The sequence below is a fragment of the Mus caroli genome, unplaced genomic scaffold, assembly GCF_978045245.1.
Source record: "Mus caroli unplaced genomic scaffold, Mus_caroli_1 scaffold_4, whole genome shotgun sequence".
Classification (NCBI taxonomy): domain Eukaryota; kingdom Metazoa; phylum Chordata; class Mammalia; order Rodentia; family Muridae; genus Mus; species Mus caroli.
The window spans coordinates 141,264,845-141,283,322 of record NW_028227259.1 but is presented as its reverse complement, the minus strand read 5'-3'; the positions used below and the strand labels follow the sequence as shown (position 1 = coordinate 141,283,322).

Genomic DNA, 18,478 nt, shown 5'->3' with positions numbered 1-18,478 from the left:
ATCTCTGCCTTCCAAGTGTAGAGCTCACAGGATGCACCACCACACCTGGCTTGTTTGCTTTTGGGGACAGGATCTTGCTCTGGAACCCTGAGCTGTCCTTGAACTCTTTATTCTCCTAGCCTCCCGTTCTGTATTTCCCTCATCCTGCCCATCACCACCCTCTGACTGATGTTTTCCACATCATTCCTCCCAACTTCTTCATCAACTCCAAAGATCGTGCATACACCTCTCACCCTTTTCCCGCCTTTTTCCCCCCACAAATGCTCCAAAGCTCGAAGTCCTCATTGTCCTCTACCCCCTCCCTTCCCATCCTCCAATCAACCCACCAAGACAGCCTTGTTACCATGACGACCAGGCTTTTGCAAAGCTGAAGTCAAGGACCTGGTTGCCATGGTTTCCGCTTCTCCGCCTCCAGCCCCGCCTGCGCGCCGGATGAGATGGGGGTGGGTCGCTGCAGCGTTGGCGCCTGCGCAATGCGTCCGTGCTTGGAGCCGGCGAGGCCTTGGGGCGGGGCTTCAAGCGGAGAGGGAGGGAAAAGAAAAGAATCCGACTGGGAGTGGAGCTGGCTTCTACGGTGGCCGGAGAGGGACGCACCGGGCTGGAGGCTGCAGGATGGTAGGCTGTGAGGAGAGGGAGGGGACGGGGACCCGAGGGGCGTGGGCTGTACCTGCAGGGGTCCGGAGGGGGGCTGCCCTTTGTGGGAGTCGCCCTGTCTTCCCTGTGGTCCGCAAAGGATCCACTTCCTGGAGCTGCTAGAGAGAGCTGACCTCGGAAGCTGGAAATGGCACTAGGGACAGGGGTGGGGAGGAGTCTTGCTGGTTAGGAGAGAGGGGACTAGGCTGAATGGTGGCGGGACTGTCCCGAGCCTGGAGAAGCACTCGGGACTCTGGGACTCTTTTAAGACCCTCCCAGGCACTGCCGCAGGGAAGGCACGAGGTTGGGGCGCCCGGGTCACTCGGGATGGTTGCAGGTCGCCGAATCCCTTTCCCTTGAGGCCCACACTGGAGCATGGCCCATGGAGAGCTCGGTGTGGGAGGGAACAGTTTCCGGGTCTCTGGAGTGAACCTCCTGTCTCGCTTCCTTGACAGCTCGCTCGGAGTTCTGGCTCAGGTGGGCTCTAGGGTTTGCCGTCGGGGACCTAGGCTCTGGTAGACTCCCTGACTTTGGCAATCCCAGCTCTCCACCCTCTCCAGGGCATTTTCTTTTCCGGAACCCAGGCCTTTCTGCTGTAGCTGTCACCTCCTTTGCTTAACTACACAGGACTCCCTCAGTTCTTCACCTTCCCTAACCCCCCACCAACAGTACTTACTTCCTAGCTTCTGGGGTGTTGTTTTCTTTTAACTTAACCTGCTAAACTGGAAGTGTGGGGCACCACAGATATCCCAACCCCGGCCATGTTCTCAGAGCTGTTTGCTGAGAATTGAGTTCAGGATATGGAATCAGAAACCTCTGCAACTGGTAATAAAACTAGGGCCATGTGGGAAGCAGTGAGGGCTCTGCTTGCTAGTTATTCCACAGACATTCCCAAGGAGAGCCCTCCAGGGTGACTGTGCCCCTGTCTGAGGGACCCAGTGATCAGTCACCTGATGTCTCAGAAGAAAGGTCAGGCCTTATAGTGCACACCTGTAACCTGTTACTCAGGAGGTAGAAAAAAGGGGGATCTAGGGAATTGAGATCAGCCTGTGCTACATGAAACATTGTCTCAAAAAAGAAAGGCAGAAAAGAGGGACAGAGAGCTGGCTCAGCTTGTCCAGGTGGCTGTTAACTTGAGGTCATTCCCAGGATCCATGTGGTGGAAGGAGAAAACTGACTTCTCCTCTGACCTCCGTATTAGGTGATGGCACGTGGGTGCCCCACACATACATGTAAAAGAATATAAAAGAACACTTTAAAAAAACTGGAAGCCGGGCATGGTGGTGCACACCTTTAATCCCAGGACTAGGAAGGCAGAGGCAGGCAGATCTCTGAGTTTGAGGCCAGCCTGGTCTACAAAGTGAGTTCCAGGACAGCCAGGGCTACGCAGAGAAACCCTGTCTCGAAAAAAACCAAAAAAAAAAAAAAAAAAAAAAAAGCTGGGAAGAGAGGCAGTATGTGGAACTAAATGTGTGGATGGCAGAGGAAAATGGAGGGTAAGATCTGAACATCCCTGCCAAGCACAGTTCTATGCATGTACACTACTCAGGGAAGAGTATCAACAGGCATGGGACTGACGAGAGGCCATATTGAGTCAGAGGCATCTGAAGGTTTATGGCAGGATCAGGTAGAGACCCAACATCTATGAGACATGGCGTCTAGAAGAACACACAGAGAACTGTTGTCTGTTGGCCTCAGCTTATCATGAGGCTAGGCATCTTCTCCGTGGAAGACAAGGTTAGGAAACAAGGTCAGGGGAAAATAGCAGCACCTAGCATGTTACAGGTCCTACTGTGTGTCAGGCACCCTCATAAATGAACAATCCCACTATGTAGACACATGCACACTTACACAGAATTAAAACTAATAAAAATGTGCTGGAGAGATGGCTCAGTAGTTAAGAGCATGCGTTGCTCTTGCAAAGGTCCTGAGCCTGATTCCCATCACCCACACGGTGTGGCTCACAACCATCTGTAACTCCGGTTCCGGAGGACTCAACAGGCGTGCATGTGTCACACATACATCTGTGCACATAAATATCATACACATAGCGTAAATCTTTAATGATAATAACAAATCTTAAAAGACCTCCAGTAGAAAGTATTATTTCTATCCTGCGGATAAAGAAATGGAGCTTTAAAGACTTGCTTAATCTTTTTCAAAGCCAATCAGACTGCTCAGTGGGTAAAGGCCCCTGCGGCCGAGCCTGACGAGCTGAATTTGATCCCCGGAGCTCACACAGTAGAAACAGAGAACCAGCTCCCCAAAGTTGTCCTCTGACCTATATACACACACACAAATAAGTGTAATAAAATGTTTTTACATTTAGTTTGCCATATGTGTGTGGGTGGGTGCTTGCTACATTATGATCCTAGAGACAGGACAGCTCGTGGGAGTCAGTTCTCTCCTGTAATGTGGGTCATGGGTAGTACGCTTGGGTCATCGGGCTTGGTAACTGATTTAGCTATCTTGCTAGCCTAGTATAAATTAATTTGCCTGAGGCTGTACTCGAGCTAGTAGAGCCAGTATTTGAACCCAAATCACAGGCATAAGACTTTCCCCCAGGAAAAAAACGATCCTCCTTGTGGGGACACCCAGCATCGACAGCGAGGACAGGGGTTTTCAAGAAGGTATCAAGGAACAGTGGGGGAGTCTGGGGCTGTATGTTTGTGGAGGAAAAGAGGCTCCAACCCCCTTTTCTGCCCTTCATCCCTTGTCCTTCCTCCCTTGCAGATGCGATTCATGCTACTGTTCAGCCGGCAGGGAAAACTTCGGCTACAAAAATGGTACCTGGCCACCTCAGACAAGGAGAGGAAGAAGATGGTCCGAGAGCTCATGCAAGTCGTCCTGGCTCGAAAGCCCAAAATGTGCAGCTTCCTGGAGTGGAGGGACCTCAAAGTTGTCTATAAGAGGTGATACTCTGTCCCTTTATTTATAGATGTTCAGGAATTGCCCTGGAGTTGCACTGTGGGTTCAAATGGCTGAGAAATAACTCTGAAATCAGAGAGGGTGAAGAACCGAGGCATCTATTGGTTGGTCATGAATACCCGCTTCCTTCACTTCCCTAGTTCATCTTGAAATTGTTGTTCCATCCGGGGATGGACCTCTGTTCATAGAGTGCTTACCTGGCATGCACAAGGCCCTGGGTTCGACCACAAGCACAACATAAACCAGGTGTGAAGGCGCATGCCTGTACTCCCGGCAGCACTTGGGAAGTAGAGGTAGGAGCACGGAGTTGGCTACATAGTAAGTCTGAAGCTAGTCCAGGCTTAGTCACTCAAAAACAAAAACAAAACAAAACAAACAAACAAACAAACAAACAAAAAAAAAAAAAACAGGCCAGGCAGTGGTGGCACACGCCTTTAATCCCAGCACTTGGGAGACAGAGGCAGGTGGATTTCTGAGTTCGAGGCCAGCCTGATCCACAGAGTGAGTTCCAGGACAGCCAGAGCTACACAGAGAAACCCTGTCTCGAAAAACCAAATAAATAAATAAATAAATAAATAAATAAATAAATAAATAAATTTATAAAAGCCAGAAAAAAAAAAGAAAAGAATGAAAGAAGAGAAAGAAAAAGAAAGAAAGTTAAAAACCAAGAGGAAGAAGCAGGTAGATCTCTGTGTTTTGCAGTCAAACTAGCCTGGCCTACAATGTAACAAGTTCCAGGCCAGGGTTGCCCAGTGAGACCATGTCTCAAAAATAAAAAGGAAGAAATTACTGCTTCCTGCTTGGTTCTCTGACATGGCGTCTTGCATACACCCTGAAGACTCACCTGCCCACAAATACGACCCTCCCAGTCTCCTCTGCCATTCTGAGCACCACACCCACTTCCCCAAACACGCCCCTTCTGGTTCCTTGGGTTCTGAGCATATAAACTGGCTCAGATTTATACTGAAGCCAACCAGGTGGGTCAAAAGAGCAGAAAGGCATCTGGCATGTTTCTGAAGTGTGCTCATGGAAAGAGTGTTAGCCCTTTGTACCCTCTGGGGCCACAGGGTCGGTGTACAGTCAGAGGACCTCCTGCTAGTGGGCTGCTTGAGCCTAGAGCTCCAGGGTCCTGAAGTGGGCACCTAACTATCTCACTGGCTCCCTCCTCAGATACGCCAGTCTCTATTTCTGCTGCGCCATCGAAGGCCAAGACAACGAGCTGATCACACTGGAGCTGATCCACCGATACGTAGAGCTCTTGGACAAGTACTTCGGCAGCGTGAGTTTCCCCATGAGCCCCACATTCTCATGGCCAAGCCATTCCATCTTCCTGCCCTGGAAGTCTCAGTGGGAAGGTGGTGTCAGGGCACAGGAACCGTAATTAATCTTCCCTTGTAAGCTCTAAGCCTATTAGCTATGGCCCTTAATCAGCTTTCAGGTGTGCCTCAGTCAGTAGAGCTCTGGCATGAGATGGAACGAGAGGGAGAAGAGGAAAACTGGCATTGAGTAGAGGGAGAGACCAAGTGAGTGTATCCATATGTGCACTGAGAGGCCAGAGGACAAACTCGTGTGCTGGTCTGCAGGGGCCCTCCATGCGGTGGAGTTTCCTTCCTTCTCTCTCTCTCTTTCTCTCTTTCTTTCTCTCTCTCTCTCTCTCTCTCTCTCTCTCTTTCTTTCTTCCTTCCTTCCTTTCTTTCTTTCTTTTTTCTTTCTTTCTCTCTCTCCCTCTTTCTCGCTCTTCCTCTCTCTTTCTTCCTTTCTCTCTCTCTCTTTCTTCCTTTCTTTCCTTCTTCCTTCCTTTCTTTCCTTTTTATTGATTTATTTATTGATTTATTGATTTTTGGAGCCCCACTATGGGATTGTAGAGATGGCTTAGTGGTTAAGAGCTCTGACTGCTCTTCCACCAGAGGATGAGGACTTGGGTTCAATTCCCAGCACCCACAAAACAGCTTCCAGCTGCCTGTAACTCCAGTTCCAGGAGATCCAACCCCTCACACAGACCTATATATATACAGACACATCACCAATGCACATAAAAGAAAAACAGATAAGCCGGGCGTGGTGGTGCACACCTTTAATCCCAGCACTTGGGAGGCAGAGGCAGGCAGATTTCTGAGTTCCAGGCCAGCTTGGTCTACAAAGTGAGTTCCAGGACAGCCAGGGCTATACAGAGAAACCCTGTCTCAAAAAAAAAAAAAAGAAAGAAAAGAAAAGAAAACAGATAAATTACTATCTCATAGGCTCTCATTATGTAGCTCTGACTGGCCTAGAACTTGCTATGTAAATCAGGCTGGGCTCCAGCTCCCAGTAGGTCTGCCTGCCTCTGCCTTCTGAGTGATAGGATGGAAGGCGTGTGTGAAAGGTTCATTTTATTTACTTTGTATTTATATGTGCATGTGTCTGTCAAGGTACATACATATGAGTGCAGGTGCCTGACAAAAGAGAAGAGGCTTGACTGGGGCTGGAGTCATGGGTGCGTGTGTGCCTCCCCACCAAGGTGTGTGGAATTGGACTCGGGTCCTCAAGGACGATATGTCCTCATAACTCCTGAGTCGTCCCTCCAACTCCCACCTTGGTCTGGGTTTTTGCTTGTTTGTTTTGTGAGATCTTTGCTTGTTTTAGTGCTTTCTGTTTTGTTAGTTGAGGCAGGGTCTGGCACTGGCCTGAGGACCCCCACGTCTCCCCTCCCCCGTGCTGGGATTACAAATGAGCCTCAACATATCTAGGTTTTTTTTTTTAACTTGGGTCCTGGGGATCCAACTTCGCAGGCATGAGGCAAGCACATGGTACACACGCACACATGCAGGCAGAACACTCATGCCCATAACAATAGATGAATCAATCTAAAAGATTGGTTTTTTAAAAGGTGATAACCCAGAGCCCCACCTTCCCAGAGATTCAGGAGTAACTTGGCTGGTGGGTAGCCTGGGTTTGATAGATGGTGCAGACATTAGGTGCAGAGTAGCCATGCCTTCATAATGTGTAGCACCGTTAATGATGTACAGAGCCCAATTGGGTTCTACTTAAAACTAATTAATTAGTTTTGTTGGTACTGAGGGCTGAATACAGGCCACCCTCCTGTTGTCGCTCTTTCCTCTGCCACAGACAGTATCCCCGCTGTTCTTCTTGTCCATTTTTTATTTATTTGTTTTTCAAGACAAGGGTTTCTCTGTGTAGCTCTGGCTGTCCTGGAACACACTTTGTAGACCAGGCTGGCCTCGAACTCACAGCGATCTGCCAGCCTCCCCCCCCCCCACACTGAGTGCTGGGATTAAAGATGTGCGTCACCACTACCCAGCTCCTTTTGTGTTTTTTAAAACAAGAGCTCATGCACATCCTAGCTGGTCTCCAGCTCCCGCTTGGAGCAGCTGAGGATGACCTTGCACTCCCAGGTGTGGCCACCACACCCAGTTTATATGATGCTGGGGACTGACCCATAGTAAGTGTCTTAGTCACTGATCCACAACTGTGAAAGACACCATGACCAAGGCTACTGTTGTAAGAGAAGCATTTAATTGGGGCTTGCTTTACAGTTTCAGAGGTTCCGTCCATTATTGTCATGGGGGGACATAGTGGCGTGTAGACAGGAGCTAGAGCTGAGAGCTGCATCCTGATCCCTGAATAGGGGGGGAGGGAAGGGGGGGGAGAGAAGGAAGGGGGGAGGGAGGGAGGGAGGGAGAGGGAGGAAGAGAGAGAGAGAGAGAGAGAGAGAGAGAGAGAGAGAGAGAGAGAGAACTGACATAGACTGACTCTGGGTTTGACATGAGCTTTTGAAACCTCAAAGCCCACCCCTAGTGACACACCTCCTCCAAAAAGGTCACACCTCTTAGTCCTGCTAATCCTTTCAGACTGTCCACTTCCTGGTGACTAAGCATTCAAATAAATGAGCCTATGGGGGCCATTCTTCGTATGTATGCATGCATGTATGTATGTATGTAATTGTTTACAGCCCAAATGTTTCCCTGATCCAGAGTCCCTCCTCCCATCCCTCCTCCCCTTCTTCTTTGAGATGGGGGGCCCTCTTGGTCATTCCCCCACCCTAGCACATCAGGTCTCTACAGGATTAGGTATATCCTCTCCCGCTGAGGCCAGACAAGGCAGCCCTATTGAGGAGCAGATCACACAGCCAGGCTACAGCTTTAGGGGAGCCCCTGCTGCAGTTGTTGGGGACCCACACTGAGACTGAGTTGCACATTTGCTATACGTATGCCTCCATCCAGCTTGAGGAAGCCCTTCGGTTGGTGGCTCAGTCTCTGAGCTTCCAGGGATCCAGGTTGGTTGACTCTGTTGGTCTGCCTGTGGGCTTGCTTTCACGTCCAGGGCCTTCAGGCCTTCCCAACTCTTTCATAAGAGTCCTGACCTCGCCGGGCAATGGTGGCCTCTAATCCTAGCACTCGGGAGGCAGAGGCAGGCAGATTTCTGAGTTCGAGGCCGGCCTGGTCTACAGGATGAATTCCAGGACAGCCAGGGCTATACAGACACCCCCCTCCCCCTGCCGCTGCCGCCGTATCGAAAATAGGCAAACAAAAAAAAAAGAGTCCTGACTTCCGTCCAGTGTTGGGCTGTGGGTATCTGCATGTGTTTCAGTCAGCTGCTGTGAGGGCCATTCTTAGACCAGCCAAGCCAGCAGGCAGCCAACTAAGGTACCTTCCGGGCCCGCATTAATTGGTGGGTTTTTGATACTACAGTTGCACCTGGGCCTCACACGTCGTTACCCTGTGCTGACCACTGAGCTGTTTCCCCCCCCATTTTTTTTTTTTTTTTTTACTTTTTACTTTGAGACAGGATCTCCCTAAGTTGTCCAAGCTGACCTTGAACTCACACCAGAGCTTAGGATCCATTTGCTGCAGCACCTTACAGGACTGAGATAAGAAACCCCACATGCCTTATGGTTCTCTGGTTTGCTCATTGTCAATCTGAGGAGTTGACGCTACCACCTCCTTTCCTGGGTGGGGAAACTGAGATTCAGACATTCCATGATGTGCACAACAAATTGCATATTAATGGAGGTCGCCTTGGGTCTCCTAAAGCAAAGTCGTGGTGTTCTCCTCTGCCCCAGAGTGTCTAGGTTAGAGGCTAACCCGGGTCTGGCAGAAACCATATTGGATATTTGAAGAGGAAAACAACAGCAACCACAGACTTGTAACTCCTGATCCCGAAGCTGAGACAGTGAAAGCAGGAGCAGGCATGGTGGCCTGGGCCTATAATCCCAGCACTCAGGCTGAGACAGGAGGATTGGGACCTCAAGGCCAGCCTGTGGGAAAAGGCCAAAGCTCTGAAGACTGAGGCCTGGGAGGGGAAGGTCTAAGACTCACGATGGAACTCACTGTGGGGCTGAGGACGAGCTTCAGAGAGTAGAATGCTTGCCTTGTGTGCCCAAGGCCCTGCACCACATAAAAATGGTGTGGAGGCACATGCTATAATCCCAGCATTTGAGAGGTGGAGGCAGGGGGGGGTCGGTTCAAGGACAGCTTCAGCCATATAGGGGATTTAGTGGCGATATGGAGTACACAAGGCTGTCTAGGGGCATGAAGCAGACGGGCGGAGGTTGGGGTGTCCTTGGTGCTCAGCTCTGCCTTCTCCCCCTTCTCCCAGGTATGTGAGTTGGACATCATCTTCAACTTTGAGAAAGCCTACTTTATCCTGGATGAGTTTCTGATGGGCGGGGATGTCCAGGACACCTCCAAGAAGAGTGTGCTCAAAGCCATTGAACAGGCTGACCTGCTGCAGGAGGTACGAGCCAGGGACAGTGAGGAGGAGGAGGAGGAGGAGTTCTGTGGCCGAGGGGACTCCCCGCCCCTCGGACACCCTGCCCGGCGACGAGTGGGCCCCCCTCCCTGTGGCGTCTGGCCCCCATCACGCCCTGCTGTCTAAATTTGTCCTGAGTCCTGAACCGGTGGAGCAGGTGATGGGTGGACCGATCGCCCACTACGGTTGTCCCCTCTTTCATTCCAAGCTCAGGCTCTTCCCAAGACCTAAGATGTCTGTCTTATTCTGGCCTAGTCTTCTTTGACTTAATGACTTTCATGACAGTGAGGGTTGTTAGGAGAGTCGGAGACTGATTCATAGTAGATAAGCCTATCATCTATCTATGTGTCTGTCTGTCTGTCTGCCTATGTGTCTGTCTATCATCTATGTGTCTGTCTATCTACCTGTCTATATGTCTGTCTGTATATATTTCTCCCTCTGTCTGTCACTGTCTGTCTCTGACATGAAGGGTCTGTGTGTGTACATGTGGATAGAGACCAATGGCTGAAATTGGCTATCTTCCTCAGCCATTCTCTATTTTTTCAGAGTCTCCCACTTAACCTGGAGCTCATCCATTCAGCCAGGCTGGTTGGCCATTGAGCTTCAGGGATCTACCTGTCTCAGCTCCCTCCCCACAAGTACTTGAATTAAAGACCCAAACCTCCACTCCAGGCTTCTCTGGGGTTGCTGGGGATTTGAACTCAGGTCTTCATGCTTTCATGACAGATGCGTGTCATATAATGACTGAGCATTCTGTCCAACCCTGCCTAGTCCTCCCGCTTAACAGCGTGTAAACACACATACACACACCCCTTTTGCTCCTGAACTAACATCTGTGGGGACGCGGGGCTGGCCCAGAGGCCTTCTGTCAGTTCTCCCTGCTGTCTGGCATCTCTACCCTCTTCCCATCCCCGCTTGTCCCCTCTGCTGTGCTACTGCTGAGCCTTGGTGCAGGGAGATGAGTCACCAGGACTCTGCAGTGACAAGCAAGCCAGCTTGAGCCGGCTCTGAGGAGGGAGAGAGATGGGGTCCACCCATGACGGAGGTCAGCTGTATAGGGGGAGAAATGGCAGAATGAAACTCGAGGTCACCCCAGTGGTCCAGCTTCCCTTCATCCCGTCACACACATATGCACACAGACAGACGCGTGTGTGTCCCCTGGTCACCAGGCACTAGTGACTCATCACTCTGAATTCTACCTTTCCTTCCCTTAGGAGTCTGGTACCAGTGGCCTACTGCCGTTCCCACTCTTGAGAGGCACACTACCTACCCCTGGAGATTAGGGTTCTTCCTGCCCCAACTTCGTGTGCCTCTTACCCATGGGTTCTGAAGCTGCTTCCCTGCTCCCCCAGTTTCTAGCTTTAGATTTTGGGTGATGACTTGGCCTCTTCTCCCCTCCTTGCCACTGTGGGTGCTGGGAATGGTGTCATGAGGCCCGTGAGCCCCCCCAACCCCCCCGAGGGCTTACGGCGCTCCAGCCTTGGGCTCATACCAGCTTCTCTTTCCCCACCCCCATGTGTGTCTGCTTCCCCCCCCCCACTCTGATTCCTTCATCTCGCCCACCCTGTCTACCCTTCCTGGTATCTGTGTCACCCCTGTGTGTCTCAGGAGGATGAGTCGCCGCGCAGTGTCCTGGAGGAGATGGGCCTGGCATAGCCCCGTCAGCCAGCGGGGGGCCCTGTGGACCGGGGGAAGCCAAGACAAGAGACAGCACTCGGGGGCTGTTTCTCTCACCTCTCCCCTAGACCCCTTCTCTTGGAGGGACTCGGCTGCTTTTCCTCGGCCACCTTACCTACTTTAGAAGGAGCTGTGGCTCCAGCCCTTCGGCCCTTCGTACAAACATTCCCTCCTTCCAAATCTCCCTTCCCTCCACCCTCTACCTTTCCCAGCGAAGGCTTTAGGATCTAGAAGGGAGGAAAAGCGTGACCTGGATGGGGGTGCACAGTGGCTTCCATTTCCCTTCCTTTGAAGAAGCAATGTTGACCCCAGCCATCCCTCGCTCTCCCTGTGTCCTGTGTGGCTGTAAATATATAAATACGTCAGGTTAAAGGGAAAAGGTTTCCAGGGCTCTTTTCTCTCCTCTGCCCCAAAACCTACCTCCACGCCTCCCCGTAATCAGCCAGGGCAGCTTCTCTGCCTGGGACCAGGGCAGCTTCTCTGCCTGGGAGGGGCTTTGTCCTCTCCAGCCCCCACTTCCTCCTGGGCTCCAGTGTCCAGCCAGAGCCAGGGAAGGAGTCAGAGAGTTCATGTTTTTCTAACCTTGCTACTTGGAGGGAAGGGGAGGTTGGGGGAGAGGCCTGCCTTCTGGGACACTGACCCTGTCCCCTTTCCTCCACTCCACGGTGATGGTGCGGCAGGAGCCAAGCAGGTGGCATGGGCCAAGTGGCTGCCTTTATCTCCTTTCTTCTGAAATAAAAGGAAAAAGTGTTTCTGGACTTGGCTTTGCCTTGGCTTTGTTGGAGAAGACGGACGTCCACTCTGAGGTCAAGGGCAGCTTCCTGCTAATGTCTTCCTGGGAGCTGGGCCATTGGGAAGAAATACTAAACATAGAAGACGCCCAGCTGGATGTCAGATAGACAACAAGATTTGTTGTTTTGTTTTTTGGGGGGTGTTGTTATTGTTTTATATGCTGGAATAATGAAGCCTGCGGCTTATGCATTCGAGGCAGACACTACCAACTGAGCTATCAGCCCTCTATTGTCCAGTCTTGCTTTTTGAGGCAGGGTTTTGCTTGCATAGCTCTGAGGACCTGGAACTCAGGGATGTTCCTGGTATCCACCTTCTGGCTGCTGGGATGACAAGCGTGTGCTAAGCACATCCCAACTCAGCAGATACAGGGTCTCCTGTGGTCTACGCCGGCCTTAAACTCAGCATGGATGGAGGATAAACTTGACTTTTCTGATCTTCCTGCCTCTGCCTCCAGGGCTGCTGAGATCACAGGTGTGCAGCACCACGCCCCAACAGAGGAAAGGCTGCATCCACGCAGTATTTTGTCATACTAGGGATCAGAACCCAGCCCCAACAGATAGATCGGTTAGCAAGTGTACCCCACACACTATGGAAAGGTCATTCTGGAAGGAGGAAAGCATCCACTGCTTAATGGGAATTGGGAGTTTAAATGAGTGTCTCTTGCTCCGTCTAGTGGCCCCACCCCAAAGAATTTTACACACCGCTTGTAACTACACAAACCCCAGAAAGGACAAGTCCTGATGGCATTGGCTCTCTTCTCAGAAGTCCTTGTGGAAGGTAGCCATACGCCTCGTTTAATTTTGTTTGGGCAGGTAATTGAGAAGAAATGGCTAAAAGCAAGGTGTAGGGGCTAGCCCCTTCTCCTGAAATTCCCAAGAAGTCGGGGAACTTTGAAGGGAAGGCTGGATGAGTGGGGGAAGGGGGAGCCTCCTAGATTTCCCTAGAATTCCCATAGCGGAATTTGTATGTTGCCATTTTTCTTTGGAGTTCCCTGGAAGTTTGCTTCTCTCCGCCAACTGGCTCTTTTCTTGTTTGTTTTATCTTTTTGTCCGACCCTGAACCCACTTTATGGGACCAGACCTAGGGGCCAGTGCACATGAGGCTGGCACTCTTACCAACTGAGCCATGTCCCCACTCCCAACAACTGGCTCTGGTTGGCCTCCATTCTTTGCTGAGTCAAACACTGAGAACAATGACTCAACCTCTGGTCAAAAGGCAGAAGTGGACAAAAGTGGGGCTTCTGTTTTGTTTTGCTTGTTTTGCTTTTATCACGTTTATTTGTTTTGTGGGTGGGTGAGCGTACCAAGGTGGGCATGTGGAAGTCAGAAAGAGAACTTGCAGTAGGCAGTCCTCTCCTGTCATGTGGAAGGAACCCAGGTATTACACTCATGTCTTGCTTGGCACCGTGTGCCTTTACCCACCGGACCATCTCACCCCAAAGTTGTGTCTTACGAGGCATTACTAGAGCATTCCATTTCCAGGTTCACCTTCACACCTTTCTCCCACCCAGTCTGGCTTTAGTCAGAGAGTAGGGAGCCTGTGCTGACTGGCGCTTCCCTCACCGCCCCTTGGAGAGGACCAGGCAGGCCCAAGGGGACGGGTGAATAACGGAAAACAAAGTCCTAATAAAATAGTCACTTTTATTTCTTAGCAAAACTATTTCCTCCGTGAGGGGTATTTACAACAGAGAAGGAGAAGTGGGTAAGTTCACAGCAATTTGGAGAAGAGGGGAGGCTCCGGGGGCCCCAAGGCTGGGAGACAGACACTTCACACGATTAAATAGAACAGCCTTTCCCGTCTGGGACTGGGAAGTCGCTAGAGAAACTAGATGGGGACGAGGCCCCTGGAGGAAGTGGGGATATAAGGGGACTCGCACAAACCACACACCCGCCTGGGCTGGCCCCGGGATTGCCTGCGAGTTTTGCGTGTTCTAGACTGCAGACCCCAGGGAAGTCTGGCAGGTCCGGTGCCGACAGAACCCGGGGCGGGGCCTTGTGGGGCGGGGCCGGGCGGCAGCCGAGGGGCGGAGCCAGGGCGCATGCAAACACTGAGGGGGGAGGAGGAGCGACACGGAGGGGGGCGTGGTGGCGCGCGCAGCTGGGAGCGAGCGCGCGGAGGCGGGGCCGGGGCGGGTCACGGGCGGTGCAGCAGCACGTGCTCAATGTAATTCTCCAGCTCCTCCTGCTCCTGCAGCCGGCGCTCCTCCGCGTCCGCTTCCTCCTGCGCGCGCCTGGCCTGGGCCTCCAGATCCGGATGGTGGCGCGCAGGTGGCAACGCGTGATGGAAGTGACGGCGGCGGGAGGATGCGGGCGGCTGCAGTGTCCGCGGCCGAATGTAGTTTGGGAAGGGGTGATAGGGCCCCGGGGGAAACACCTCATCCTCCTCCCGATCCCAGGGTGGGAGCACTTCGTTCCAGTCCGGCAACTCATCCCGGGCCGGGGCGGGAGGTGGGGGCTGCGGAGAGCGGACACGGGTCGGGGCTGGGGCAGCCCTGGGGGGCGGCACCGGCTCGGGAGGGGCGTTCTTCTTCCGCTTCCGTTTCTCCTCCACCTCTTCGATGATGCTGACCACATCGTCTGCTGGCAGGTGGAGTTTGGTGGACAGTTCAATGAGACTATCGATCGTCTGCGGATCCATCTCCTCGTCGTCGTCATCCTCCTCCCCGCCCTCCTCTGCCCCCTCAGCATCCTTCCGCCGATGGCCTGGCGCCTCCTCCTGGGAGCGTTTGTCCTCGGCTCCGGCTTCCCCGTCCTCCTCCTCGGCGAACAGGAGTGCGTTCTGCCGCGCCCTCTCCGCCTCCTCCGCCTCCGCCTCCGCCTCCGCCGCCTCCTCATCCTCTTCCCCCACATCGTCCTCCCCACCACCTCGTCTCTCCTGCTCCGCCTCCTCCTCCCTCTCGTTCTCCCGCTCTTGCTGCGTCTCCTGCAGCTCGCGACCCCCGAGATCGCGCTGTCGGGCTCCGCCCTGCAACAGATACTGGAGCAGCAGGTCGGAGGCGAGATCGGCCAGCCGCTCTTCTTGCGCCGCGGCCTGCCGGGTGGCCTCTGCCTGTCTCCTCCCTGCCTCTACCTGAGCTAACCCTTGCTGAAGCAGGCGCTCTCCTGCCTCGGAGCCGCCCAGGAATGAGCCCTCGAGCCGGCGCACCTTAGGGAAAGGGCCACCTAGACTTTGATACGCCTTGGATAAGGGTGTCAAAGTCTCACCTAAATGTGTTTTAGGGGAGGACACTCCTTCCCCGAACTGATGAGTTTCTGGAAGGGGAGCGCTTTCGGACATTCGAGCCTGGAATTGGGAAGGGACCGGGGGCGGCAGAGGAGCGCGCTCCGGAACGCGCGCCTGGAACTCTCCCCAGGAAGCGCGCCACACGCGCTCTGGCCCAGGGCTCTCCAGATTGACTCGGGTCAGCGTGTGCGTGCGGGTTTCAGTCTCTGCTGCCGCCGTCTCTTGTTGGCGCTTAGCATTGCTCGGGCTGAAATCTCGAAGTTCTTGGAGCAAGGATGCTAGCGCCTCCAGCTCTTCTGAGCGGTCGTCCTCCTCGGGATCGCGGTCTTGAGTCTGAGAGCGAGGGGGGGCCACAGCGGGCGCTTGGATTTCTGGTGCTGGGAGGCTATGGGTCTGACTGCGCACGGACTCGGTCAGCAGAGCTTCTGCTGCTTCTTCGGGTGTTCCCTGCTGGGAACCTCCCGGGACCGACGGGGGCGAGGCCGGACGGTCCAGTGCCTGCAACAGTACCGAGGCCAGCGCCCGGGGATCCACGCCCTGGAAGAGCTCTCCCTGGTCCTGAGGCTCGGGATTCCGAGCAGCTCGGACCTCTGGGACGCTGTCATCCTTTGGCCGGGACACTGCGTCCTCAGCTACCTGCCCATTATGCTCAGAGCCGAGGGGAGGAGGAAAAACATCGGGGCGCCCGGGGGGCGCTGCTCCCAACCCCTGGATCAGTAGAAGGAAGCAGAAGAGGACGGATGCCGGCAACGTGAAGGTTTTCATGACCAACGGGCTGCCAGAGACTGAAAAATAGAAGAAATCAAAGAAATAGAGGATTTCTATAAGAATTCCCCGCTTTCTATTTCTGCATTCCCTCCCCCCACCTTTAAGCAGGAAATCCGGGGTTTCCCTCATTTCTCTAACCTTACCCGAAAAGAAACGTTTAGCAGAGAACAAGAAAGATGTGGCGATCTCTGGGGTCGTGCAAATGGGCAGAGAACGCCCGCAATCCTCCTTCTGGGTACCCAGTACCTCCTGTCGCCCCCTTCCCTAAGTCATCTCTCAGCCAGCGCCCGCGTACTAAGCAGCAATGATAAGCGGGAGGGGGGATCTGTTCCCTCCCCACAGGACTCCCCGGATGGTGCGTGGGTGACTTCATCAGCGACAGAAAAGCAGAGACTCCCCTTTTACCAAAGACCCTTCCCAGGGGCACACCACTATGCTCTCAATACCCCATATGGAAAGAAAAATCCTCCTTTCACGCCCACGAGTGAAGAGGGTTGGAGGGATGGACAGCGGAGTATTTACCAGCCGGTGTCACGACGGCGGGAGGTGGAGAGGAGGGTCGGGGCAGGGGGAAAATCGGGACCGGTCCGCCTTGGCTCCGTTCCGTGGCTGGAGTATGAGCGATGGTCGAGGGCTGGCGTCCTAGAAGCTGGGCTCAGCTGGGTCAGCAACAGCGCTCTCGCTCCGGCTTCAGCACGCTGGACAGCGCCCGCGCCGCCGCTGCCTTATAAAGGGGAGCGCGCGGGGTCACGTGGGCTAGCCCCGCCCCATTGACGTCAATGTTCATTCATGGGGAAGCGGGCGGGTGTCTGGTGGACGGTGAAAGTCCAATGATTGGAGGATAATCGTCGCTCCCGGCCTGCACCTGCGCAGTAGGGCCCTCGGCTAGAGGGGCGTGCGCTAGCCGAGCTCCGGGAAATGAATGAATGAATGAATGAATGAAATGTCGAGGCGGGCGGGGCAGGGGGCTATGAATGAATGAAGGAGGGACGAGGAGAAAAGGATGAATGAATGAATGTAAAAATGAATGGAAGGGTGGGTACAGAGGAACCACAAGGCGGGAGGGTGGGTTACAAAGCACTTGCGGCGCGGAGCCTGCGTTGCTGAGCAGAATAGGAAGAGGGCACCGCCAGCATCTAATTGGGCGCCAGTAAAAGATCAGTACTGGATGGGGGGACGGTAAGGGTTTGAAAGGGGAAGGGGCCTGGCTCCCTACTCCGCCACAGTATGGTCTATAGGGAGCACGCCCAAGGACAACTTGAACCTGAGAGGAGGGGGTGGATTTGCGGTGCGGGATGCCCGCCCAGGGTCAGCGCAGATGGGTGGATCTTGCGGTTTGGATAATCACCTTGGAAAGGGTCCTAGTCGAGAGAGGAAAGGGAAAGATTGATGATGTGTGTGCCTCTGGGTCGTGTCTGTTCAAACCAGTTCGTGTCTGAAGGGGTTGGGGAAAAAAAGGTGTGTCTGTCCTTCTGGTCAGCGGGCTCTGCTGTGGCTGTTAGGGGGTTCCTGTTGTGCCCCCTTTTAATCCAATTCTCCCACACTCTTCAGCCTGTCTCCCTCTCCCCCACAGCCCCCACCCAAGGACATTTGGAGGGCGAGAGCAGACCAGGTGGGGAGGGGGTTGAGCAGGTGGAGAGGGTGACTCAACTCCATTTCTCTCTATCGCTTAAAGGGGAGGTCTGAACGCGACCGAGGGGGGGGGGTGAACTGCAACGTCAGAGATGGACCCTCTCAGCCATCAGACCCTTCGACCGTATCTCCTGCCCAGAGGGGTTGGGGCTGGGGGCTTGGACAGTTAGAGGTTCCGGGAGTGGGGGGCGATGACGCAGAGATTGCGCAGAAAATCTATCAGCCAGCCGGGTCCAGTGAAGGGAGACCAGGGCGGGGGTGGGATGGGAGGACGGAAATGGGGAGGGGGTAGAGGAGAGGGAAAGGTGGCCCCGGGAGCTGCTACTGCAGGAATGAAGGGGAGGGAGGAAGGCTGGAGGGGGCTGCGGTGCAGGCGGAGAGCAGTGCGGGGGCGTGGGCAGGGAAAGGGGGGGGGACAATGACACACACCAGACACACAAGGACTGCGGACACAGGGGTGCTTATAGACACACGCAAAGCCCCCCCACACCCTGACACTTTGGAAACCAGAATGGGGAGGGCATCTGGAGGGTCTCAGAGCCTCTTTCAGAGTCAACCCCCTCATACCATCCTGTTACTGACCCTCATTTTAAGCCCCTAGCTCGTGCATGAGCGGGGGCGCGCGCGCGGGCACACACACACACACACACACACACTCACGTGCTTTCTCTCTATAACCAGCAGTGGCTTCTCCCTTCCATCAGTGGCTTGACTTTCCCAGAAGAAACCCCATCAGCTCTGCGGAGAAAAGGTGGGGTGAGAGAGGAAAGAGAAGAGAGATGGGGACAGGGGGATGGAAGGAAAAGAACCTGAAGCAGGTTGAAGGAGCAGGCTAAAGGAGAGAGAAAGAAAAATAAATAAACAAACTTGAGAACCAAGGTGACAGTAGATATTCCAAAGGATGGAGGGAGGGGTGCCTAAAGACACACCACCAACAACAACAACCACAACAACAATAACACAGCAGTATCTGACACCCCTCCACACAACAACTGTGACTAGACCCTCCTTCCCTTTTCCCTCCCCATCCTTCTTCATCTTCTCAGCCTGGTTCCCTGGAGCCGTGGGCTGGGGGGGG

General features: G+C 53.7%; 2 protein-coding genes across 4 annotated transcripts; one reads left to right on the top strand and one right to left on the bottom strand.

The window, feature by feature from the left end:
• Positions 1-522: 522 nt before the first annotated feature.
• Positions 523-11,738, top strand: Ap1s1 (adaptor related protein complex 1 subunit sigma 1). Of its 2 annotated transcripts, XM_085837335.1 has the most exons (5): positions 523-615; positions 3,367-3,545; positions 4,732-4,840; positions 9,157-9,294; positions 10,918-11,738. In XM_085837335.1, the coding sequence occupies exons 1-5, from the start codon at positions 613-615 to the stop codon at positions 10,963-10,965; spliced, it is 477 nt and encodes a 158-aa protein (XP_085693461.1). In that variant the 5' UTR covers positions 523-612; the 3' UTR covers positions 10,966-11,738. The 2 variants fall into 2 exon arrangements, with proteins under 2 accessions (XP_085693461.1, XP_085693462.1); XM_085837336.1 differs by lacking the exon at positions 10,918-11,738 and having other exon boundaries at positions 9,157-10,893.
• A 1,683-nt stretch (positions 11,739-13,421) lies between these two features.
• On the bottom strand, positions 13,422-16,479 carry Vgf (VGF nerve growth factor inducible). 2 transcript variants are annotated; one of them, XM_029477056.2, is made up of 2 exons: positions 16,291-16,479; positions 13,422-15,785 (listed from the first exon to the last, which is right to left on the bottom strand). In XM_029477056.2, exon 2 carries the CDS (start codon positions 15,763-15,765, stop codon positions 13,912-13,914), a length of 1,854 nt encoding a protein of 617 aa, XP_029332916.1. In that variant the 5' UTR covers positions 15,766-15,785; positions 16,291-16,479; the 3' UTR covers positions 13,422-13,911. The 2 variants fall into 2 exon arrangements, with proteins under 2 accessions (XP_029332916.1, XP_029332917.1); XM_029477057.2 differs by lacking the exon at positions 16,291-16,479 and adding an exon at positions 15,912-16,047.
• Positions 16,480-18,478: the final 1,999 nt, after the last annotated feature.